The sequence below is a fragment of the Salmo trutta genome, chromosome 3 (assembly GCF_901001165.1).
Source record: "Salmo trutta chromosome 3, fSalTru1.1, whole genome shotgun sequence".
In the NCBI taxonomy this organism is placed as follows: domain Eukaryota; kingdom Metazoa; phylum Chordata; class Actinopteri; order Salmoniformes; family Salmonidae; genus Salmo; species Salmo trutta.
This window is the reverse complement of record NC_042959.1, coordinates 26,055,162-26,081,610: the sequence shown is the minus strand read 5'-3', so window position 1 is coordinate 26,081,610 and position 26,449 is coordinate 26,055,162. Positions and strand designations below refer to the sequence as shown.

The following is a 26,449-nucleotide window of genomic DNA, read 5'->3' as shown; positions in this document are numbered from 1 at the left end:
TTGCACACATGGGAAGGGTGTGTGTGCTGGGGGAACTTGGACAGACTCAAGGGAGGTGATCATTAGAAAGAAATCAGAGGATGAGAGTCTGGGAGGTATGGGAGAGGGGGTGGGATGTTTTGACTAAACTCTGGTGGTCACTATGATGCAACCTTGGCATCATCTTCTTTACCTTGCCTCTTCATAACAGTAGTAGTAAAACACAGTTTCAAATAATACCTTCATACTGAATGGCTGACTTTGGAGAGAATTTCTGAAAATGCCACGAAGCACAATGCTCCAGGGTCTGCACTATGAATCATTTTAATCATATCTCTTACCTCATCATAATATAGGGCACTATAACTCCTGTCCAAGAACAAAAAAAACAATCAAGGCAAGCTTCTGAAAGAATCCATTGTCCAAATATTTACCAGCCTCCTTTTGTCCTGGTCCCTTTAATCAGATCATAACTTTGATCCACCCACCTATCAGGATATTAAAGGCTCTTGACTCACAAGTTCTCCATTAGCTCGTAAATTTGGCCACTGTTGCGCACAGGTTGTCCTCTCCAGTGTTCCACCATTCTAGCTCGGTGCCAAGCCACGCTGCACATGTACACACAGAACTAAGATCCAGCCCGCAAGTACAAATTCCTGCTTTCTTCTTTGGATCAAATAGGCTTTGAGCAATAGCAAATTGTTTTGTTGAAACTTTTTTTCACATGCCTCATTGCCATGCCTTCTATCTGTTTGTCTGTATTAAAATTGTATAAATCAAATCAAATTTTATTTGTCACATACACATGGTTAGCAGATGTTAATGTGAGTGTAGCGAAATGCTTGTGCTTCTAGTTCCTACAGTGCAGTAATATCTAACAAGTAATCTAACAATTCCCCAACAACTACTTAAAACACACATATCTAAAGGGGTGAATGAGAATATGTACATGTAAGTATATGGATGAGCGATGGCTGAGCGGCATAGGCAAGGTGCAATAGATGGTATAAAATACAGTACATACACAGAATTATTAGTAATGTAAGATATGTAAACATTATTCAAGTGGCATTATTTAGAGAGTGGCTTTGTTTAAAGTGACTAGTGATACATTTATTAAAGTGGCCAGTGATAGGGTCTCAATGTAGGCAGCAGCCTCTCTGAGTTAGTGATTGCTGTTTAGCAGTCTGATGGCCTTGAGGTAGAAGCTGTTTTTCAGTTTCTCGGTCCCAGCTTTGATGCACCTGTACTGTCCTTGCCTTCTGGATGTTAGCGGTGTGAACAGGCAGTGGCTCGGGTGATTGATGTCCTTGATGTTTTTTTTCGGCCTTCCTGTGAAATCGGGTGCTGTAGGTGTTATGGAGGGCCGGTAGTTTGCCTCCAGTGATGCGTTGTGCAGACCGCACCACCCTCTGGAGAGCCTTGCGGTTGAGGGCGGTGCAATTGCCGTACCAGGCTGTGATACAGCCAGACAGAATGCTCTCGATTGTGCATCTGTAAACGTTTGTCAGGGTTTTGGGTAACAAGCCAAATTTCTTCAGTCACACTGTCTGTGTGGGTGGACCATTTCAGTTTGTCTGTGATGTGTACGCCGAGGAACTTAAAACTTTTCACCTTCTCCACTACTGTCCCTTCGATGTGGATAGGGGGGTGCTCCCTCTGCAGTTTCCTGAAGTCCACAATCATCTCCTTTGTTTTGTTGATGTTGAGTGAGAGGTTGTTTTCCTGACATCACACTCCAAGTGCACTCACCTCCTCCCTGTAGGCTGTCTCGTTGTTGTTGGTAATCAAGCCCACTACTGTTGTGTCGTCTGCAAACTTTATGATTGAGTTGGAGGGTGAACAGGGAGTACAGGAGGGGGCTGAGCACACACGCTTGTTGGACCCCAGTGTTGAGGGTCAGCGAAGTGGAGATGTTGTTTCCTACCTTCACCACCTGGGGGCGGTCTGTCAGAAAGTCCAGGACCCAATTGCACAGGGTGGGGTTGAGACCCAGGGCCTCCAGCTTGATGATGAGCTTGGAGGATACTATAGTGTTGAATGCTGAGCTGTAGTTAATGAACAGCATTCTTACATAGATATTCCTTTTGTCCAGATGGGATAGGGCAGTGTGCGTGTGATGGCGATTGCATTGTCTGTTGACCTGTTGGGGCGGTATGCAAACTGAAGTGGGTCTAGGGTGGCCGGTAAAGTGGAGGTGATATGATCCTTGACTAGTCTCAAAGCACTTCATGATGACAGAAGTGAGTGCTACGGGGCGGTAGTCATTTAGTTAATTTATCTTTGCCTTCTTGGGTACAGAAACAATGGTAACCATCTTGAAGCATGTGGGGACAATAGACTGGGATAGGGATAGATTGAATATGTCCGTAAACACACCAGCCAGCTGGTCTGCGCATGCTCTGAGGACGCGGCTAGGGATGCTGTCTAGGCCAGCAGTTTTGTGAGGGTTAACACGTTTAAATGTTTTACTTACGCCAGCTACAGAGAAGGAGAGGGGGGTGGGGCAGTCCTTGTTAGCGGGCCGCGGCGGTGGCACTGTATTATTCTCAAAGCGGGCAAAGAAGGTGTTTCTTTTGTCTGGAAGCATGACGTCGATGTCCGTGACGTGGCTGGTTTTCTTTTTGTAGTCTGTGATTTCCTGTAAACCCTGCCACATGCGTCTCGTGTCTGAGCCGTTGAATTGCGACTCCACCTTGTCCCTGTACTAGCATTTCACTTGTTTGATTGCCTTGCCGAGGGAGTAAGTACACTGTTTATATTCAGTCATATTCCCAGACCTCTTTCCATGGTTAAATGCGGTGGATCGCGCTTTCAGTTTTGCGTGAATGCCGCCATCCATACACAGTTTCTGGTTAGAGTAGGTTTTAATAGTCACAGTGGGTACAACATCTCCAATGCACTTCTTTATAAATGCACTCACCGAGACAGCGTATAGGTCGATGTTGTTCTCTGAGGCTGACCGGAATATATTCCAGTCCGTGTGATCAAAACAATCTCGAAGCGTGGCTTCCGATTGGTCGGACCAGCGTTGAATGGTTCTCATTACTGGTACATCCTGTTTGAGTTTCTGCCTATAAGACAGCAGGAGCAAGATGGCGTCGTGGTCAGATTTTCCGAAGGGAGGGCGGGGAGGGCTTTGTATGCATCGCGGAAGTTAGAGTAGCAGTGGTCGAGGGTATTGCCCATGTACGTAGTGCAATCAATACGCTGGTAGAATTTAGGTAGTCTTGTTCTCAAATTTGCTTTGTTAAAATCCCCAACTACAATAAATGCATCCTCAGGATATATGGTTTCACAGGACTCAATGCCAGAAAGTTACTCACTTACTCATTCACTCACTAAATTCACACACTTGCACACACACTCATCCACCTACTGGAACTTTGCAGAGACAGGGCTGCTTGTCAAGGATTACAATCAGATATGACTACTCAGTCCAGCTTGGTTGACCAATGAGCTAATAGGCTATACATACCCACCAAAAGAGCATGTATGTTCTAAGAGTACGTAGTAGACAACGTGCTGTGGGTTTCCTGCCAGGGAGGCCTAAAGGGCCTTGAACTACATCATCCATTCTGCCCTCCACTTCAAAAACAGCCTTTGGAGTGCTGCCTGGGGGCTTTGGAGCGCTGCCTGGGGGCGTTCGCCATTAGCTTGCCACTTGGCGGCCAATTGCGGGGAGCAGCGGAGACAAAAGCCACGCCCACCCCTGCATGCTCTGATTGCTCCGAGAGGGCCAGGGATAAAAAAAAATCTATGTGCCCCGGCTGGGACGGGATGGGGCCTCGTTTTGGCATGGCGGTGCGCAGATTCCCCCGCAGAATGTTTGTTTGGCTGTTTTTGGCACAGGCCGTCCAGGACTGGGTCTTTATCAGTTATTGGATGTCAGTCAATTGATTCAGTGTGCAACGTTGGAGGATTCTTTCCTGTTTTGATGAGGACGTTGACATTCCACGATACTAATTTAAAGCAAATATTCAATTGGGAGACGAGACCACACCCATGCGCATAGCACAATCAATACGCTGGTAGAATTTAGGTAGTCTTGTTCTCAAATTTGCTTTGATAAAATCCCCAACTACAATAAATGCAGCCTCGGGATATATGGTTTCCAATTTGCATATAGTCCAGTGAAGTTCCTTGATGGCCGTCTTGGTGTCTGCTTGAGGGGGAATGTACACAGCTGTGACTATAACTGATGAGAATTCTCTTGGTAGGTAAAATGGCTGGCATTTGATTGTAAGGAATTCTAGGTCGGGTGAGCAGAAGGACTTGAGTTCATGTATGTCGTTATGATTACACTATGAGTCGTTCATCATGAAGCATACACCCCACCCTTCCTCTTCCCATAGAGGTGTTTTTCTCTGTCAGCGCGATGCATGGAGAAGCCCGGTGGCTGAACCGATTCCGACAACATATCCCGAGAGAGCCATGTTTCCGTGAAACAGAGAATGTTACAATCTCTGATGTCTCTCTGGAAGGCAGCCCTTGCTCGAATTTCGTCTACCTTGTTGTCAAGAGACTGGACATTGGCTAGTACTATACTCGGGAGCGATGTGCACGTCTATGGAGCCTGATCAGGTGACCGCTTCGTCTGCCCCTTCTGCCGCGCCGTTGTTTTGGGTCGACTACTGTAATTAGATCCATTGTTCTGGTTGGTGGTCCGAACAGAGGATGCGCTTCAGGAAGAAAGTCGTATTTCTGGTTGTAATGTTGATAAGTTGATGTTGCTCTTATATCCAATAGCTCTTCCCAGCTGTATGTAGTAAGACTTAAGATTTCCTGGGGTAACAATTTAAGAAATAATATATAAAAAATGAAATACTGCATAGTTTCCTAACAAATCAAAGTGAATATATAGATATATTAATGGAAGATTTATGACTGGGGAGAAGACAAACTAGAAATATTGTCTTAAAAATGTACACACTGTCAATTATTATCTTAAGTACCCACTTTGTGTGCTTAGTTGTCAGAGATCCCACTTTAATAACACCAGACACTCAAACAGCAAGGTGTGTGAGTCGTAGGTGAGCAAAGCCCTCCGTTTTCACATTTCAACGCAGAACAAACAGTCTGTCTCGCTAGTCAAATCTCTAGCCCTAATCTCCCTTCTTCCCATACCACAGGAAGCCCCCCCATCCCCCCGCAAGCCCCCACCCTAAAGCCAAGGGCGAGCAGAGCACGCAGAGGCACACACCTCTGCCTGCGAAGAGCAAACAAGGGGATCTATAGTTCACCAAAGCAGGCCCCGCACTCAGGCCTGGGCAAAAGTAAACAAAAGCACTGCGGGGCCATAATTGATGGCACCATTCCCTTTCATACAGTAAATAGATGTCAAACAGTGGGGACAAGGCAGCCAGATTACCCAAGATTTGCAACACCACCAGATTACCCAAGAATGCCTGCTTTTGATCTCCCACCACTTAGCCTGTGATTCCCTGTCATTATTTCAAGTGGCTGCTTTTTTTTTGCCAGAACAGTTATAAAAGGCTCTAATGATTTCTTCATTTTGCACTGTGGTGGGGTGAGGGAGACACAGCGGTCAGGTCCACCTTACGACACCTGTCCATGCATTTGAGAGCAGAATTTAAATTGGACTATGCTGTCATGTCGCTATTGAGATTAATGGGCAAATCGGCTTGCTCACCCTTGAGTAAAATACATAAAGAAGTAAATGTGTGTTGATATTTATTAATTCCTATGACTCTAAGGTTGCTTAATTGCATTGTCAATATCAATCATCGAGTCTGAATGTGAATGAAGTGACACGAACAATGAGAATGACGGAAATCTGGGAGCTGAAGTATGCACACCTTTAATGGAATTAGAAGTGTGCATACTGGAAAACACAAAGAGTGATGGGAAATTGTATTTTCTCCTTAAGGAGTTTTAAGTGGCAGGGCCGGCGATGGCTCTCAGCAGCCAGTCGCATGCTACGGAAGGAGATACTGAAACAAGATGAAAGACAGCCTGCATGCAGGGACTAGAGAGAAGATGAGACAGAGAGAATACATGTCTCCAAAACAATTCCATTATTGACACAGTGCAGGCAATAAGGGCCTTTTTTTTAAAACCCCATCAAAGTTCTTTACGGGAGGCCATAAAGAAAATAATGTGCTAGGCTACAGCTACTGGCTCGTGCAGCATCAAAGGACTGCCGTTATCTCTTAGCCAAGCTCCCAACATTTTTTTTGGGGGGGGGGGCAGCTCTGTGATTCTGCACGCTTTGATGTGCCGATTATCTGGACGCGTCAGCGCAACGTAATTGGGCTAGGTGAGTAACCGTGTTCTGCTCAACCTGCATGCTGCCTGGGATTTGGCTGCTGTTCCCTCAGGTTCTGTGTCGAGCATGTTTTCCCTCGGCCCCCCATCCTCTTAAATGTCTGTGAAGATAAGATGGGTGTGGGGTAATTGAGAAGGTTCTCCGTGTGGGGATACAGCAGATGGGAAGTGTGATGCCTGTTCCTTTTGGGGTTTTACAAAAGAGAGGTGATTTTGGGAGTCCTCTGTGGAGGCATGTAGTGGTGGCCTTGTCTAGTGCACGCTGGACACAATGGCATTGAAGTGATATTTACTGTAAATACCAAACTTTCACCATGACATGATTATTATAGCATAACACCTGTTGAAATGCTGCAATACCGTAGATGGTCAACAAGCACAACGCTCCCAGATAACCATGGAGAAATGAGTTTGAAACGTTCGCACCGCAGGGGTGTAATTCTGTTCGATAAGGAATTGTTAGTGAACTCTGGGCACATGTAACAAATCACCTTATCAAGACCTGATTGTGAGAGACAACCTACTCCCTTCATGTAAGGGAGGTAAGACAGGCCCAGAAGGGAAAGATGAGGAAGGGGGAAAAAGAGATTTGGTGAGTTCTGGGGTTTCACACACGAGCCAGAGAAATCAGAATACAATGGCAAAGTGTTGCTGCACTAGGTCCTCCACTAGAGAGAAAACTAACAAACACACAGCCAATAGACAGGTTGGCTGACACCGTCATGAAAATTATGCGTGCACATCGATGGGTCTGGAAACAGTGCTTTGTTATGATTCTGAACGGTCAGTTAGCTAACAAGAATGACCAGAAGTTGTCATGTGGGGAATCATAGGTGGCTGGTTTCAGCTATTTTCATCTTGCTCTTAATACCATGTCTTGTTTTGAGATGTTTGGACTGATTTCATGTCAATGCTAATATGGCTCAAATTCGCTAGCTAGCTAACCAACCCCTGTAACGATGTATTTGAGAGACAACAAGTTCTTAATGTGCAAATGTATTTATGTTTTCAATAGACATTTGGAGACAAAATATAGTTTACATGTTGTCAACAATCTAAGCCAACCTTGTCTGTTTTGCCAAATTAGTTGCGCACGCTTTGGTTTGTTGCTGAACTACCAACCTTTCTATAGGCTTGTTTGAAGTTTAGCAAGTCCACTGGTCCCTCAGGACTCAGTGGCAGAAAGTTACTCACTCACTCATTCACTCACTAAATTCACGCACTTGCACACACACTCATCCACCTACCTAGAACTTTGCAGAGACAGGGCTGCTTGTCAAGGATTACAATCAGATAGGACTACTCAGTCCAGCTTGGTTGACCAATGAGCTAATAGGCTATATATACCCACCAAAAGAGCATGTATGTTCTAAGAGTACGTAGTAGACAACGTGCTGTGGGTTTCCTGCCAGGGAGGCCTAAAGGGCCTTGAACTACATCATCCATTCTGCCCTCCACTTCAAAAACAGCCTTTGGAGTGCTGCCTGGGGGCTTTGGAGCGCTGCCTGGGGGCGTTCGCCATTAGCTTGCCACTTGGCGGCCAATTGCGGGGAGCAGCGGAGACAAAAGCCACGCCCACCCCTGCATGCTCTGATTGCTCCGAGAGGGCCGGGGATAAAAAAAAAATCTATGTGCCCCGGCTGGGGCGGGATGGGGCCTCGTTTTGGCATGGCGGAGCGCAGATTCCCCCGCAGAATGTTTGTTTGGCTGGTTTTGGCACAGGCCGTCCAGGACTGGGTCTTTATCAGTTATTGGATGTCAGTCAATTGATTCAGTGTGCAACGTTGGAGGATTCTTTCCTGTTTTGATGAGGACGTTGACATTCCACGATACTAATTTAAAGCAAATATTCAATTTGGAGACGAGACCACACTCAACGATGTGCTGCAGGCTATGTTCTAGTGCTATTTCAACAACAAACATGTTTCCTCTTTCTGAGCCAATGCCTTACTACAGTGCACACCTGAACTAGCCGTTTCATATGTCAAATCAGAAATAAAGGTGCACTGTACTTCCTGCCAACTATAGTCTGGATTTTCTAACCATGAGATTTGTCTATAAACCTATTTATTATCTATTACTTCCTGCTATGCAAATTGTTGGGTGACATGTTATACACGGTCCACTTATATGGATGATGTTTCATCTTTGGACCTCTCCGTCTTGCCTGGCAGGTGTTTGAATCAGATAAACTCATAATTTCAAATAAAAGGGCTGAGAAGTCAAGCGGATTTACAGACTGTCCAAGAAAAAAAGGGCCCCATTGTCCATGTCCTATGTGAGGTAATGAGAATAAATGAAAGGCTCCGTGCGCCCTCTCTGACATCTCTCTCTCTCTCTTTCCCATCCCTCTCTCTCCTGGCTGACGTGTTTTGCCATACTGTGATCTCCTGTCTCCGGGCCCTCAGGTAATTTGGATATTGCATGGAGTCAAAAGCCCTGTCAATCAGATAAGCACTGACCTAGCAGGCCTTATAGATAAGACATTACACAGCAAGAGGGAACGGCAGACAGTGGGGACACAAGGCCGACTATAAAGGCTCAGTGAAGCGAGGCTGATCACGACGGCTTTTCAACCACATAGGGCTGCCAAGAATTAAGTATCGCTTGTCCTCTTCTTGCCTTCTCCCAATTTAGATTGACTGGATCAAATCTGGATCTGGTGGATACTCGTCTTTCCTTTTCAGGTCCAGAACACAGTTTAGACAGGTATCTCTGTTATATGATGTGAGTGGGCCTCTGCAAATAAAATAAAATTGTATTTGTCACATGTGCCAAATACAACAGGTGTACTTAACCTTGAAATTATTGCTTACAAACCCTTCCCAACGATGCAGTTAAAAAAATCAAATAGTAACACAAGAGGAATAAAATACACAATAAACAGAGCTATAAATTGTATTCCTCTTGTGTGACTATTTTGTATGTCTTACTCTGCATCGTAAAATTCTAACTTTAGAAGCTTTTTTAAACCTTCAGTAAAATTCTTCTGTAAACGTGAAACGTGTAAATCATGTACATCTTCCCAGAATCAATTGAATGCACCTATTAGTCCTACAGTTTTTTGACATTGCACCAAATGGGGTGCAAAAAACACTCCATGCGTATATTCCATTGGCTTACCAAACAACAAGGTGCTTTACCATGGAGTGGGAGACAATGTGCTACATATTTTGAATGAGTGCGACATTGACAAATTACAAAGGGTGAGACAACATGAGCTTTTGTTCAAGACAACATAACATTTGGTTGGTGCACATAGAAAGCCACTGGGGGATTTCACTACAAATTCTAAATAAACGTTCAAGACAGCCCAGAGCACTTTCCATCAATGAAGGAGCGACTCAAAAGTTACATCATTTTATTTTTTATAGATGCTACTTCTCTGAAACTTGTCACAGCAAACCTGTGCTCAAAGCGACCATACAATATCATTCCATATGGTACAAATGACATCTTTTAAAAGGCAATATGTAGTGGTGATCTCTAAAGATTCACCTAAGGGAAAATTGGTTAAATTTATGGACATAATTGATATAGTTTTATTACTGTGACTGTTGTCACTGAGAACACCATTTCTTTTAAATATGTGACCCAGTGTAGCCTACCCCTGTGGATGAGTAGCCTATGCTCTATAACCGTAGTGGTGATTGCAATCTCCAAACTAAGATGTTGGCCAACAACTAACTTGAAAAACTATTTATATGGACAATTTCTACCCAATAAATGTTGCTGTTGTCTAACAATATTGAGTCGTATGCTTCCAGTGCCATCTACTGACAAGAGACAGGTAGCACAGAGCCTACCATTCAAGGCTATTCAAAAACTTTTCTGTGTGTGAGCCCAACAGTGAGCCATGTGGCTCTTATGGCATAGAAGGTGCTAGTGCTGTCACTAGTAGGCCAACTTAATTTCTCCATGCAAATATGATTTATTATTGAAAGTAGTATAGCTTTGTCCTACACGCAGCGTACAACCCATCATGAGAAGCTGTATGCTAAGAAATGCAAGCTGAGTAACAGGACTCACCGTTCTGTAATTTGTGTTCTGCTTTTAGTTTAGTATTTTTCGAGGTGTTATTCATTAAAATATTTAACACATAAAAACGTCACTGACGTTTGATAGTGAGTTTTGAGTAGGAAGCGAGTGAGAAAACAAAATAGGAAGCGATTGAAGGATTAGAGGGCAGGACACGATGAAAGATGATTGAAATTCAGCCACAGAACGGACTTGGAGCATGCTCTTGAACACACTCCTTCCACCCGGAAATACGAATAATTCCCAAAGATGGCGGAGCAAGGGCCAATGGCGATAGCTATGCGGCTAAGAAATCAACTCCAGTCCGTATATAAGCTCGACCCGTTACGAAATGAGGTAGGTACCAATTAATTTCGGACTCTATAGACCAGTGAGAATTGTTTGAGTTGATCAGGGCTGGATCTAGCCGCATAACTAGTTACGACGAGGAAAGGCAGCAATGCGAGCGCTTTCTCCCGTCCCTAAGTGATGGAGAGAGAGCTGCCTACCATGTGTGCGCAGGCGTGTGTGGAAGAAGTCTACCCGTGTTGTTGTTCTGGGCAGCTAATGCAGGTAATTCGTGCAAATGTGTACCGTTCAAACTACCCATTCCCCCCGTTTTACACCAGAAACGCGGTGCATTGTTAGTTAAAATACTAATGTGCGTTTTGCATGGGTAAAATATTTTGAGTGATGTTTTAGTTCTTACACTTATTAACTAGTAGCAGCTAATTGTGTTCGCTAGGCTAGATAGCTTCTCGTGACGGGCTTGTCAAACCTTGCTTGTAAAGTGACTTACCTGTGTCCAATATTTGCAATTCCGTGTGTAGCGTACTGGGTTGCTAACTATAACTTTATAAAGATATGTGTGTGTAAATGTAATGCTACACTGTTAGTTGCCATTGTGTTAGCAATCATACCTAGGTACAATGTTGCAACCACCTGACACACCCACCTGCTCAAAGTAGTGGAAAAGAGCACGCGCAATCGACAGTTATTCGAATGAACTCACCAGGCTCCTCTAGAATATCATCATTCTGCTATTTATATATATTTTTTTACTTTTACACCAAGTAGCAACAATGTAACGAAACTGCAATGGGATACTTTATATTCTTGAGATTTCAATAGCAACTTCATATTGTTGCAGGAGGAAGTGAAGTTGAAGATCAAAGACCTGAACGAGCACATAGTGTGCTATCTCTGTGCTGGGTACTTCATCGATGCCACAACTATTACCGAGTGTCTGCATACATGTAAGTGGGCCTAGCCTGTGTTTCCTATGTTTTGGCTTATGACGTTACCTCTCTGAGAAATAGGTTAACTTTTATAGACTTGTGGCCTAGCCTACTTACTGCATGTGAATGTGTACAAATCAAAGTTTGTTGGTCTCGTACACAGATTTACAAGTGCAGCGAAATACTTGTTTCTAGCTTCAAAAGTGCAGTAATGCACTATATATATACGAAAGTATGTGGACACCCTTCAAATGAGTAGGTTCGGTAATTTCAGTCACAACTGTTGCTGACAGGTGTATAAAATCGAGCACACAGTCATGCAATCTCCGAAGACAAACATTGGCAGTAGAATGGCCTACTGAAGAGCTTAGTGACTTTCAACATGGCACGGTCTTAGGATGCCACCTTTCCAACAAGTCAGTTCATCAAATTTCTGCCGGGCTAGAGCTGCTCTGGTCAACTGTAAGTGCTGTTATTGTGAAGTGGAAGTGTCTAGGAGCAACAACGAGTCAGCCATGAAGTGGTAGGTCACACAAACTCACAGAATGGGATCGCCAAGTGCTGAAGCGCGTAGCGTGTGAAAATCGTCTGTCCTCAGTTGCAACACTAACTACCGAGTTCCAAACTGCCTCTGGACCATCAGCACAAGAACTGTTTGTCGGGAGCTTCATGTGAAATGGGCTTCCATGGCCGAGCAGCTGCACACAAGCCTAAGATCACCATGCGCAATGCCAAGTGTCAGCTGGAGTGGTGTAAAGCTTGCCCCCATTGGACTCTGGAGCAGTGGAAACGCATTCTCTGGAGTGATGAATTAAGCTTCACCATCTGGCAGTCCGACAGACAAATCTGTGTTTGGCGGATGCCAGGAGAACGCTACTTGCTCAAATGCATAGTGACAACTGTAAAGTTTGGAGGGGGAATAATGGTCTGGGGTTGTTTTTCTTGATTTGGGCTAGGCCCCTTAGTTTCAGTGAAGGGAAATCTTAACACTACAGCATACAATGACATTCTACACTTCCTACTTTGTGGCAAGTTTGAGGAAGGCCCTTTCCTTTTAAAGCATAACAATGCCACTGTGCACAAAGTGAGGTCCATACAGAAACATTTTTTGATCAGTGTGGAAGAACTTGACTGGTCTGCACTGAGCCCTGACCTCAACCCCATCGATCACCTTTGGGTTGAATTGGAATGCCGACTGTGAGCCAGGCCTAATCACCCAACATCAGTGCCCAACCTCACTAATGCTCATGTGGCTGAATGGAAGTAAGTCCCTGCAGCAATGTTCTAACATCTAGTGGAAAGCCTTCCCAGAAGAGTGGAGGCTGTTATAGCAGCAAATGTGGGACCAACTCCATATTAATGCTCACGATTTTGGAATGAAATGTTTGATGAGCAGGTGTCCACATACTTTGTCATGTAGTGTACATGGTAATAAAACAAGTTTGTATAGTGCATTTTAATGTTATTATAAAAGAACATCCTTTTTCAGGGACTTTAATGGCCAATGTCTCTTCTGCTTCTATTTCAGTCTGTAAAAGTTGTATCGTGAAATACCTCCAAACCAGCAAGTATTGTCCGATGTGCAACATAAAGATCCATGAAACCCAGCCTTTATTGAACCTGAAATTGGATCGAGTGATGCAAGACATTGTCTACAAACTGGTTCCAGGACTTCAAGAAAGTAAGTACATTGAAATTCATACAATAATACTTGTTCTGATTTTTGTTACATAGTACTTTAATGGTTTTATTGTTTCTCCTGTTTACTTAGAAAAAAAGCTCTTAACTCCTAATCATTTAATTTGCAAAGTTCTCATGCAATGACAACTAGTGTAACAGCGTTACTTAAGCACCTGCGTCAAATACATTATCAATTTAGCGTAGGTTGATTAAAAAATATATATATTTTTTTTTTTACATGGTAGTGTATGTAAGGTCCTTATTTTCTGTTTGTAAACAGGTGAAGACAAGAGAATAAAGGAATTCTATCAGTCGCGTGGGCTTGAGAGAGTTATCCAACCGTCTGGGGAAGGTAAGCCTTTAGATTTCAATTTGATTGTTCATGTTTTGTGAATCTACAGCTTGTACTTTTACATGGTATCTGTGTGTCACCCCTAGACTCCATACCAGATACAGGATTACCTTTTACCAGCTTTGACCATTCCAAGGCCCACTTCTACAGATACGACGAGCAGGTCTCGCTTTGTCTAGAGAGGCAAAGGTAAGATTGTGTCATGTCTTGACAAAACTACAGTAAGTAGCCTACTGTCTATTCTCAGACCGCTGGTGGATTATCACTGATACTTAGTGCTTAACTTCAGTTTTTTTTATTCTACATCCCCCCCATCAGTGTTTCTGGTAATTGCAAGCTATTGTCCAATACAAACATTGCCACCCTAGAATATATCCTGTTTGCATTGGCTCTGCATGGAAATTGGTTCAGATTTTCTTTCAATTGCATCATCTATTTACTCTGCCTGTCTTGAGCTCTCGCTAACATATCAACTGGTACCGGCCTGCAGAGTTTCCTGCGCCAGTGAGTCAGTCAGTGTGACGGGCAGAAGTGTTGAAGTATTGTATGTTTTGCAAACTGGTGACAATGATTTGAGCTATAATAGCCTACCATGCAAAATGCATGTGTCCTGCTGCTTGTCAATATGCTGTTGAGACCTGGACGTTTTACTTCATGAGGCATTTCTTACCTTGCTTCAAAGTAGCCTATAACCAAAATCCCACCATAGAAATGTGAAGGCAATTATTTTATGAAGACTCCTCATGTGTTCATGTACTCTTGGTTTTCTTTCATTGTCTAGCAGCCAAAGGTATTATCCTAGTCATATTAGCCACTCAGGATAGTTGTATCTTTATCTCCCCTCTTTCAAAATTTAAGGGATATTTATCTTTGCTCATGAAACCGCTTGCATGGTGTTTTGAAATTGTATTTTGTAACATTTGCACATAGGCCTACCTCTGTGTACAGTGCATTTGGAAAGTATTTAGACCCCTTGACTTCCACGTTGTTACAGCCTTATTCTAAAAAAAATTTATCCCCAATTAACACACAGTACCCCATAATGACAAGGCAAAAACAGGTTTAGAAATGTTTGCAATGTATAAAAAAAGTAATTGTGAAATCACATTTACATAAGTTTTCAGACCCTTTACTCAATACTTTGTTGAAGCACCTTTGGCAGTGATTACAGCCCCCGGTCTTCTTGGGTATGACGCTACAAGCTTGGCACACCTGTATTTTGGAGTTTCTCACATTCTTCTCTGCAGATCCTCAAGGTCTGTCCGGGTTGGATGGGGAGCGTCACTGCACAGCTATTTTCAGGTCTCTCCAGAGATATTTGTTCGGGTTCAAGTCTAGGCTCTGGCTGGACCATTCAGAGACTTGTCCCTAAACCATTCCTGCGTTCTCTTGGCTGTGTGCTTGGGATTGTTGTCCTGTTGGAAGGTGACCCTTCACCCCAGTCTGAGGACCTGAGCACTCTTGGAGCAGGTTTTCATCAAGGATGTCTCTGTACTTTGCTCCGTTAATCTTTATTTCGATCCCGACTAGTCTCCCAGTCCCTCCCGCTGAAAAATGTCCCCACAGCATGATGCTGCCACCAATGCTTCACCGTAGGGATGGTGCCAGGTTTCCTCCAGACATGCTGGGCATTCAGGCCAAAGAGCTCAATCTTGGCTTCATCAGTCCAGAGAATCTTATTCGTCATGGTCTTCCTTTCGATACCTTTTACTGAGGAGTGGCTTCCATCTGGCCACTACCATAAAGGCCTGATTGGCATAGTGCTGCTGAGGTGGTTGTCCTTCTGGAAGCTTCTCCCATCTCCACAGAGGAGCTCTGTCAGTGACCATTGGGTTCTTGGTCACCTCCCTGACCAAGGCCCTTCTCCCCCAATTGCTCAGCTTGTCTGGGCAGCCAACTCTCTAGGAAGAGTCTTGGTGGTTCCAAACTTCTTCCATTTAAGAATGGAGGCCAATGTGGTCTTGGGGCTCTTCAATGCTGCAGAAATTGTTTGATACCCTTCCCCAGATCTGATCCTCGACACAATCCTGTATCAGAGCTCTATGTACAATTCCTTCGACCTCATGGCTTGGTTTTTTGCTCTGACATGAACTGTCAACTGTGGGACCATATATAGACAGGTGTGTGCCTTTCCAAATCATGTTCAATCAATTGAATTTACCACAGGTGGACTCCAATCAAGTTCTAGAAACAGGATGCACCTGAGCTCAATTTTGAGTCTCAGTGAAGGGTTTGAATGCTTATGTAAATAAGGTATTTCTGTTTTTGCCTCGTCATTATGGGGTATTGTGTGTAGATTGAGGATTTTATTCAATCTGGTTTAGAATAAGGCTGTAATGTAACAAAATGTGGAAAGTCAAGGGGTCTAAAATACTTTGCGAATGCACTGCACATTGCAGCGCATAAAACTTGAAGAAATAATTATCAACATTTTTAAGTTAAACATTCTGATCTTGTTTCATCAGCCTTGTTAATTGATAGAGCGTATACCTACACTACTTTGACAGACATTGTGGGGATTAAGGAGTATATGCAATACCCACTGAAAAAAACTGGGTATACAGCTTATACCTGCATATACCCTCCACTAGACCACTGATTGGCAGTGAGCACACCTAAAAAAAAAATTTTTAAAAAAGAGCTTAATCTTCACACGGTGGCATTCAAATGTGTTTCTATTAAATATAGCCGGTAAATTTCACATTTTTAAAATGACAATCCCGTCACAAATGTTTCCTGAAATGCTGTCCGTTCAAAATGCCCCTTAAAATCCCTCCCAGTGTTTCATGCTTCATCGTGTACTAATCATGTACTCTCTCTTGTCCCTACAGTTCATCTCTGTCTGAAAAAAAAGATAAGACCAAACTGACTCTTCAAGTAAGTCGTGTAATGGAACCACATTATGCCACCAGAGGTCTGTTAGTTTAACTTGCAGTGGTCTGTTCTGTTTGGATCGGGTCTCCACAAGCAATGCTTCCCTCAATCGCTTTTGCAATTGTATTTCATTTGAGTGTATCTGTCAGTCCCTAATAGAATTGCCCACACACTTCTTGGTATTTCCGTTTTTAATTCTGGAATCATTTGGAATCACGTGTGGAATTGGAGTTGTAGTAATGTTGCTCTGCCTCGTCTCTGCAGCAGAAGTTTGTGCGCTGCTCGGTCCGAGCTGAGGTGAGACACCTGCGTAAAGTGCTGTGTCATCGACTGAATGTGGAGAAGCACCAGGTCAGTTGATGGTCTAGCAAGACTACATTTAAGATGGACATATCAGCACCATTTTACATTACATGTGCAGTGTACCTATTTGCAAACAGTCCAAAACTACAACACAGGAACCATGTCCTGACTACAAAAGTGTAGCCTATTAGATAATCCCTTGTTGTGCAACTTTACAGTCGAGTGCTTTGAATATTATACACAAGTTAGTTGTATTTTGAGTTAGTATGTGAATGTTTCAGAGAATTAGAAATGGACCATATGTGTGCTTGTACAGTTGACCCAGGACCAGTTGTCATGTTTTGTCCTCACTGTGTGGTCTCCATTTCATCACAGGTCCAGATGTTGTTCAATAATGAGTCCCTTCCAGATCATATGACCATGAAACGGCTGTGGATCTCTCACTGGTTTGGCAAGGTACCTCCAAGTTGAGCCAACAATTTCACACTGAATTCCTTTACACTTGAACTTTTTCCATTTGGATGCTCTGCGGTGGAAACAGCATTGTGTTGGATTTAAGGAAATAAATAATATTCTGTAGTGACTTCAAATTATACAATGTCTATGGCAATTTTACTCAAATCAAAGTTTATTTGTCACGTGTACTGAATACAACAGGTGTAGTAGACCTTACAGTGAAATGCTTACTTACAGGCTCTAACCAATAGTGCGGGGGGGGAAAAAAAAAACTAAGTAAAGAAATAAAACAACAGTAAAAAGACATTTGAAAATATGAGTAGCAAGGCTATATACAGACACCGGTTAGTCAGGCTTATTGAGGTAGTATGGTTAAAGTGACTATGCATATGATGAACAGAGTAGTGTAAAAAGAGGGGTTGGCGGGTCACAATGCAGATAGCCTGGTTAGCCAATGTGCGGGAGCACTGGTTGGTCGGGACAATTGAGGTAGTATGTACATGAATGTGTAGCTAAAGTGACTATGCATATAAGATTAACAAACTCTCAATTCAAACATGTTTTCTAGCACAAGAAAATAATTGTATGTTACTTAGAAAACTACATTGTTTGTGAGTAAGACAAATAGTCTCTCACAATAATTAAACATAAGAGTGCATACATATTTAAAAAGTTAAGTCATGCTGACACTGATCTCACTGTACATCTTCCTTCATAAATCCAAATAATGAATTGTAGTGAAGAGAAAGTACTTTTTGACTTACCTCAAATCCTGTAACCGGGTTCTAATTGATTTGGGAGTTTCTTCAGATTAGTTGGATTTATGTTCACGTAGGATCACTTGAGACATATGTAATTAATTGGGTATTTTTATTCCAGGCTCAACCGTTGGTCCTTCACTACACTATTAAGGACAAAAGGACAAGATAGAACTTTTCTTGCCTGGCTACCCATCCACATCACTCCGGCCAACTGATGTTTCTTGTCCACCATGAGTCCCCCCCCCCCCCCCCCCCAACAATTTCTAGAATGCAAACACATCCTGATTGGTCCCAGAAACCGATTGGTTGGGCCAGAGCCGGCCTACATGATGTCATCAACTTTGATACTCTTTGTTAGATGATCCAATCATTGATGAATTTGTTTTGTACAAAGGCCTTCATTTTGAAGTCAGACAAACAACTTCTAGGATGGCAGTTTCAGACTGAACGTATGTAGCGATCGGGAGACTCATTGGTTGTTTAGCAACAACTGAATTGTGTGCGACTATGGGGCAAAACAAACAAGGTTGGCTTAGCTTGTTGACATGTAAACTAGTCTCAATGTGCAAATGTATTTGTTTTAAATAATCAATGAGCACTTGTCTCTTCATACATTAGTTGTTGGTTAGCTAGTGAATTTTTGCCATATTAGCATTGACATGAAATCAGTCAAACTTCAAAACAAGCCATGGTAACAAGATAAAACTAGCTGAAACCAGCCACCTACGATTCCCCACATGGCAACTCTTTTCATTGTTGCTAGCTGACCATTCAGAATCCTCACAAAGCACGGCTTCCGGCCTCAGAATTACATTTGGGGTGAGTTGTCAGGCAAGGACTTCCCCCTTTCTAATGACCTCAGCAGCTGTATATATTTTGTATTAAATATATTCTATTTTAATAGTGTGTGTACATATTTTGCTTGTTTTGTATTTTTGAAAATAAATATTTGAAAGTCGTGGACAAATGTGCAGTGTTCTTTATGGTTATCTGGAGATTTGCACCATTTTTTAAAACAGTTGCTATGTTCAATTATGGGAAGCCAACATCAAAATGGAATGGAAGCAACTATCAATGAACCGTATAATGTCGTCTCAACTCAGTCATGGAAGATATAACCTCATAAAAGCATTGAAGCGTTAGTAGTGCATTTGATTAAAGGAGTGAAATTATGTACACTTTTATAGACCAGAAAATTAAAGCTTTTCACTAAAATTGTAATTTGTTGAAGTTTCAGTGGTGCAAGTCTGGAATGATCAAATTAGAGAACTGCAAAACTAACACTGAAGAACTCAAAATTCTGGTAAATAATTTTGTTCTTAGAAGCACCTAAACTCCCATCAACTGTACATACTTGATGCTATTTTACAGCCCCTTTATGGTTTGTGCTGATGAGTCACGCTGGATAGGAGCAGCTGATGTCCAGGTATGCCAGCATTGGGAATCGGTGCTAACTCTTCTCAAAGCTATTCCCAAATCTCATACTAGATACCTTTGTTTTAATATGACTGTCAGATGATTGGTTCTAATGTTCTTTCTTCATTAAGTGATAACATCCCACTAGGTGGCAGACTTGATTCATTCTACGCATTACTGCACTTTTAGGTTGACTGAGGAGAGACCGTCCCCATGAGGGGCATTATCAGTGGCGCTATGGTGCTGCTTGACATGTTTAGAATAATTTTTCTCATGTCATCTGTGCGTCTTTCTAATATTACTCAGTCATACAGGATGATTTGTGCCATTGAGTCAATGTTATTCTCAGTCATGGCCTTTGTTTACACACACCATACATTCCATGTAATCTTTTGTAGCACAGTATATTTGGGCTTTAAAATCAACTGATGGGTATCTAACCATATCAAGGGGCATATTTTCATGTAAAACTAAGTATGTCGAGCAATACATATCCACCGTATGCTAAAGAAGTTACCAGCTATTTACTTAAAGTATTTGATAATTGTAATGATACAATAATTACCTATTACTTGTTTATTTGGGATTCATTAAAACATGCACCACTAGGCACCATGCAGTTACCACTTGTTGAATTCTTTGAAAGTACTGTTAGTAGAAAGTACACATTGTACCACAATCTCCAAGTAAATACCATAAAGTGCCATCTCAAAACTGATATCATCAGAAGTACATAGCCTACTTCATAGAATGTGCATATGTGAGTACATTCCTTAACTAACCATTAAGAACAGTGGTGCCAGGCCAATGTCATCATGGGCTGTGGGAGTGGTGATATCGCATGCCTAAACAAACTCAAGGCACCTAAGTGTGGCTAAACAACCTCCCTTAAAATTATTACTTTTGATCACTCAGTTGTTATTCTCCATAAGTGTTCATTTGTAAATACTTGAAATTGTGCATGCCACAACCAGAGGGGTATACTACAACGCAGGATAAATGAGTTAGCCAGCAAACTTTGATTTAAAAAAAAAAAAACTGAAATAACAGATTTTGTGGTTAATTAACAAAGCTAAATATGTGTTTTTGGTTGTTGAGTCAATTAGACCTTGCCCATGAATGGCTTATCTTAACTGTTAATACATTACTATTAGAAATAATTATTACACTCACACGTTTCCCCCTTCTTCGTTTAGCTGACATTTGATTATACAAATAGATCTGAGCATTTGTAACAAAAGACTGCCTCCTGAGACTGCTTATTCTATTTTGCGGTACAGATATTCCAGCATTCCTCTTGCATTTGTATGAAAAACATCAAATGAAAGCCGTTGATTTAACGTTGTTAGACTAAGGTAACGTTGTGATAAATATTATGAATTTTACATATGTTATCGAATGACATGTAAACGAAAGCTTGGTTTTATTTGCCACATACTAATTATGTATCATTATTTGTATTCAAGCTTCTGTAACATTTGTTGTTCATGTAGACCGCTAAATAGTTTCCTTTCAAAATATTGTGATGTGTGTGATGAGGCGAGCAGTGAATCAAATGCCTTATATCGCGTTGTGGGTCACACTGTTCTTTACCCAAACCTAGAAAAAACCTGTAGGCCTATCTGGCAAGGTCTGGCTGACTCACTCCATAATGCACCTATAAAAATCTAGTTGACTTTTCAACCACAACAATTCCAAGCGATTACACCAATTGTGTGCACTGTCTGAAGAAACCCCCTTTATCTGGTTACAAGTGTTACAAATGTGCCGAGAGATATTTAAGCAGACTGCAGTTAGAACAGCAAGGATGGGGGGAGAAAGGCAACAACCCTCCTATTTCCACTGCCTCCTATTGAGATTTATTCATTAGGAACCCCATGCTAATCAATTGCTATTCATGGTCGTTTTTCTAAAACACACCCATTTTTAGAGACGCAGATGCGTGCCATTATTGCTGCCGGCTCAGTGAAAACTGTTTATGTACGGTAAGGCGTGTTAACCTAATCAATCATGTTGACCACTTTGTGTTAAAGACAATTCTTAAACCATATGGCAGTGGAGTAGTCGCAACATTATTTTCTGCCGCCCCGGGTCCTTACCAACTTGTGACAACTGTCAGGGAGGGAGTAAAAAGGAAGAGCTTGTTTAACTGCTGCTAATTGTGCAACTTTACGCACAAAGCCACTTTACACACAAAGCGCAGTAGGCCTTCAATCAACAGAAGGATATTCAGATGTTCAAATCACGTGTAATAACCAATATTTTGATGTTACCATAAGGAAAACAAAATTCAATTCTAGATAAATGTTCACGATAATAAAATGTTGCCTTGCCATTGTGTTATGCCACAAATTGTAGGCTAAACCAATACACATCGAGACAGATGTAATTGCAGATAATATCATGAAATATCATACCCTTTATTTACATAATGTTGGTTAAATAGAATGGTACAATAAAATTAGGCATTCGTTATTTAATTTATATACAGAACGTATAGCGTGTAAAAGTTTTGGCATATGTTTAACTGGATATTGATAATGGATTTTTACATGACTGCTATTGCTTGGAAACACTTTTTTTATATATATATAAAATGTACATCAAGATTTATCCTACACTCCACTTACATGGGCATTTTAAAAGTTACAATTGGGTCTGAACTTGAGGACATTCGAGTTGAAAATCTTTAATGTCCTTTAGCAGCTGAAAATGGATGAATAGTTAAAAAATTGCACCCCCCCAAAAAAAGATACATAGAGGGAAAAAACACACACTTTGCAGTCTTGATAGTGTACTTTAACACTAAGTATGTTTCATTACCTATTGAAATAAATATGTATTCCTCACATAATTTGGTGAAATTGAAACGGGGACATCTAGAAGGCTTTACAGTCCCATTAATTAAATTAAAATGGAGAAGAGGAGAAAGTAAACTTTCCTTTTAAGTTTAACTGCTATCAACGTCAATATCCGTGCAAAAGTTTTGAAAAATGCGCTTTCTTAAAACATGGGCCTACTGTCAATCATCCACCTCAATCTCTTCGTCCTCCTCTGAGAATTCGTCCGTGGTTTGGTCTCTGGATGATGAGGGGGACTGAGGAAATGCTCGGTGTCCTTGTGACGACGGGGAGATGCTAGGGGATATTGCTCCAGAGCTTCCTTGCAGGTCGTCAATGTCTTCCATGTTGACTAGCTTTTGCAGGGTTTGTGGTGGTACTTTTTTGAGCGACTCCACGTCTGCTTTCATCTCTTCCAAGTCTCTCTTGAGCTTGGCCCGTCTGTTCTGAAACCAGGTGATGACCTGAGCGTTGGTTAGCCCCAGCTGCTGAGCTATCTGGTCTCGATCGGCCGGAGACAGGTATTTCTGGTACAAAAAGCGCTTCTCAAGTTCATATATCTGATGGTTGGTGAAAGCTGTCCGGGACTTTCTCCTCTTTTTTGAGGTTTGCCTCTGTCCAAAGGCGTTTACATGCTCACGACCTTTAGGGAAACGGAAATACAGAGTCACTTTCCAAAACAATATCAGAAGAACATGTCTACAAGTGTCCTAAAGTGTGCCATGATAGAATCAGCAGCGTTGTAATTGAGGTCTTGTTTTATCGAATATGTAAAGCAGATGCAAACAATTGTTGTTATTATTTTGGGTATGGTTTGGTAATAACTTGCGTACAACCTTCTATAGAGACAATATGCAATGAATAACAGATTCATGTTTTACATTGTCCATGCATCATTAGGATTAAAATATTTATCAATATCAGGATTGAAATAAATAACATGCTACCCAATGAAACAGCCTATAAAACGTTGCAACTTAATTACATTTTAAACCAGGAAGCACAATAGAACATGTCAGTTTAGAGAGGCCTCCTTTTCCACCCCAATAAATTCCAGGTTTCCTTATAGCCTACTGTTTAGTATCGCAGAAATAAAATTAAACTATGACATAATAGCCAAGGATAGATAACATCACACAGACTAGGCTTGGCAATAGCTTGAGACATATTGCAATGCCTTTAGAACCGCACTCACTGTAAACGTTTGACAACAGTTGACACGATAGGTTATCACCAATGGCTTTTTCGATGATTATGCATGCTTATTCAATACAATCACTCACTGAATCTGTAAATATTAAAACGTTATGTCAATATTGAATATGAATCATTACCTTCAGCTGCTTGTATAACGCTGACTTCCAGACCTTTAAATGTTTTGCTGGCTAGTTCCTCCAGAGCGCATAACGGCGAAGAGGGAGTGCTAATACCGTTCCTTGCTGCATTTGAGCCGGACACTTTTTCAATAACTCTCGGCGGACAAAGATTTGCAACTGACTTCTTCACGGAGGGTTTGCTTAGGATATCCTCAATACTGAACGGCGTCAGAGGCTTGTTGGAGTTGGCCGGGGGGGGGAGCTGGTCCAAGGGACCCCGTCTCCTCTCCTCACCGCTGGACTGCAACACGGAGCCTGCCTTCATGTCTTTACTGGAGGTCATTGCAGTCCCAAGGAATTACTGCTGACAAAGGCTAATTATTTCATTCAAATTGTCGTTTGAACGTCCACAAGTGTTTCCTTCAATTGTCGTCTTCTTCGCAGCCCACTTTTTAGCACTTTCAGTCGAATTATGCAACTACACTTTTCTGAAATGTTTTCTCCAAAATAACCATGGTTCGGGCGTAGGTTGCAGTTTCACAGGCAACCAAATCGTATTTCCTTGCAGAGAGAGACAGTTCCTCTGCGAAGTTCCATGAAGATCTTTAGAAAGTATAACTGTTCTGGCTGGGGGCGATTCCCTGCAAGGAATAAGCTGTCTCAAGGAACAAGAAAAAGCAAGCAACCGCTAACGAGTTATTGTTGATTGGGCGAAGTTCAATTAGAGAAACACTAGCTACACTACTTGCTGACCCGCTGCTGCGTCTTAAAGGGCCAGACCATTATAATTAATTGGACGCGAGAAGAGGAGGAGTTTCGCCTCAGCAATGTTGGGGATGTTTGAGGAGCGGGAGATGGCTTGCAATGTTTATGTATCTTTCCCGCCCCCCTTCCCACAGGCAACATGCTATCCGTATATTCCTCTGGAAAGGGAGAGTTGATGCTCATTTAAACAATGCCATAAGCATTCTTGTGTATTATGGTCAACTTTGTATTATTATGGTACACACTAGGCCTAATTGAGTGATATAAAAAGAAACTGCACTATTGGCACCCTTGTAGCTTAATCATACAAAATGATAGGAGAGATTTGAAGGCACTTATGATTCGGAGACAAAAAGGATTGGTGAATAATGTGAGTTCTAGCAACCCCAAAAGCTTGAACAGGGTAGGCAACAACAAACTGTGCTCACTGCACGGTTAGTCTCATTTTCAATTATGCAATATAGTAAGCTAACGCAGGTAACTCAAATGCAGTAAAATGACTTTTGCATGTGACAAATGTGCATTATTATTGTTATTATTAGGCTACTAATGTCTTCTTATTCTATTTTTTTATTGAATGCATTACTATTACGATAGGCAGGACTGTATATGTTATTACTACATTATCAACATAATTGTTTTCTTAGAACTATACAAAAGTAAGCCCACATAATTATTAACATTACATTTTACCATGCCCATTAAGTTTCAAGAACAAAGCATAGACATGCATTATCCTTCCTGTCGTGAGCATATAGTTTTGGATCTTTTGGTAGAGGAACCACTAAGATAAACCGTTAACTCTTGAAACCTTTATCCTTTTTTTGAGCATAAGCTAACGGTGCTTTAAAAAACAATAGCTGCAGCCTACTTTTATCTCCTATAACCGTATAGCAAGCCAAAGAGACAACCTGGGAATGATTAGGAGATAAATAGTGCATTGTAGGACAGTGTTGAGTTACACTATAATGTTCCATAAAATGTCTTAGAATAGCAAGCTGATAAATCTGACGCCGTGGCCAGTGACAATACTTTATGTGATCTGTTTAGCTTGCAGGTAGAGAGACGAGACGCAGAAGAGTTGTCACGCTGCCATTCTCTCCCCATCGTTAATGATGGGAATTAAAATTCTGATGATGTCCGGGCTGTACCATGTAAGAGAGTAGATCAGAGAATGAAAAAGGGGCAAGTTCGAATGCATGGAGGATCAGGTTGGTTGTGTGTGTTGTTTATCTATTGAGCAGGCTATTAGGCCTACTTAATTTGACACAATAACACCTAGTGTAGAATATGCACGCATTAATAGTTCGTTATAAAGATTTTTGAAATGGGTTTAACGGCAATCTGAGGTATGAAAATACCCATCATGCTATGTTGCATGCTAAAAGTTTCAATAATTGCAATTACAAAATAAGCAATGTGCTTCGACAGGAATTTGATCTGCATGCGCATAGCGAAATGGTGTTTTGTATTTTCGTTTAGCCTATTAAAATATAATATATTGAGAAAAGTGTTTACAATTTGTATTATATATTTTTTTAAACCAGCTCTATTTCATTGTTTATGGTGCACACGTAGGCTATCATAAAAATGTATATTTGTAGTCGCAAAAAGGGAAATATCCTAAATGAAATAGGACAATATCAGCATATGAATATAATGCTTTTCACCATATTTTTTTCTAATGAAAATACATTCGATTGACATGTTTACAAACGGTTGGATGATCATTTCTAATGTATTTCACTAAGCAAATGACCACCGTGCTCTCTCAGCAGTGTGGTAGAAAGATGTAAGATTCAGAGGTGGCAATTCGGAGCTTATTCCCACATCCCTACCGTGCGTGTCAACAACATCAACTATCTATTTCAAACCCGAGGTACACTACTGTTAATGTCCAATGTTGCGGTTATTTCATTGCGTTTTAATAATCGACTGAAATGATAAATGTCTTTCTTACGTGAACCATTAACAGTGAATAGAACCTTGCAGAAACACCATATTGTTCGTGCCAAGAACCCCATATGGTGACATTCGTGTAGGGACGAAACCAGGCCAAATAGCATAGGAGTTATAAAACAGCACGAGATTCTATTAGCTTGGATGGAGACCCGCTGTCTTGGATGTCATTTAGCAATATTGAGAGGGAGGTTTTCCTATTAAA

At 41.6% G+C, this 26,449-nt stretch overlaps 2 protein-coding genes and 1 long non-coding RNA gene across 8 annotated transcripts; 1 reads left to right on the top strand and 2 right to left on the bottom strand.

Annotated features, from left to right (window-relative positions):
- Positions 1–8,947: 8,947 nt before the first annotated feature.
- On the bottom strand, positions 8,948–11,329 carry LOC115171208 (uncharacterized). Its single transcript, XR_003871155.1, has 2 exons — positions 11,084–11,329; positions 8,948–9,006 (listed from the first exon to the last, which is right to left on the bottom strand). It is a non-coding gene; the product is annotated as an uncharacterized LOC115171208 (long non-coding RNA).
- pcgf1 (polycomb group ring finger 1) lies at positions 10,430–18,915 on the top strand. 6 transcript variants are annotated; one of them, XM_029727778.1, is made up of 9 exons: positions 10,430–10,641; positions 11,432–11,540; positions 13,051–13,203; positions 13,483–13,554; positions 13,641–13,743; positions 16,386–16,431; positions 16,696–16,779; positions 17,107–17,187; positions 18,067–18,915. In XM_029727778.1, exons 1-9 carry the CDS (start codon positions 10,555–10,557, stop codon positions 18,115–18,117), a joined length of 786 nt encoding a protein of 261 aa, XP_029583638.1. In that variant the 5' UTR covers positions 10,430–10,554; the 3' UTR covers positions 18,118–18,915. The 6 variants fall into 6 exon arrangements, with proteins under 6 accessions (XP_029583638.1, XP_029583656.1, XP_029583614.1 ...); XM_029727754.1 differs by having other exon boundaries at positions 10,501–10,641; positions 16,693–16,779; XM_029727762.1 differs by having other exon boundaries at positions 10,504–10,641; positions 11,435–11,540; positions 16,693–16,779.
- Positions 18,916–21,750: 2,835 nt separating this feature from the next.
- lbx2 (ladybird homeobox 2) lies at positions 21,751–24,639 on the bottom strand. The gene is made up of 2 exons (XM_029727742.1): positions 23,539–24,639; positions 21,751–22,847 (listed from the first exon to the last, which is right to left on the bottom strand). Exons 1-2 carry the CDS (start codon positions 23,861–23,863, stop codon positions 22,387–22,389), a joined length of 786 nt encoding a protein of 261 aa, XP_029583602.1. The 5' UTR covers positions 23,864–24,639; the 3' UTR covers positions 21,751–22,386.
- Between the last annotated feature and the right edge of the window lie 1,810 nt (positions 24,640–26,449).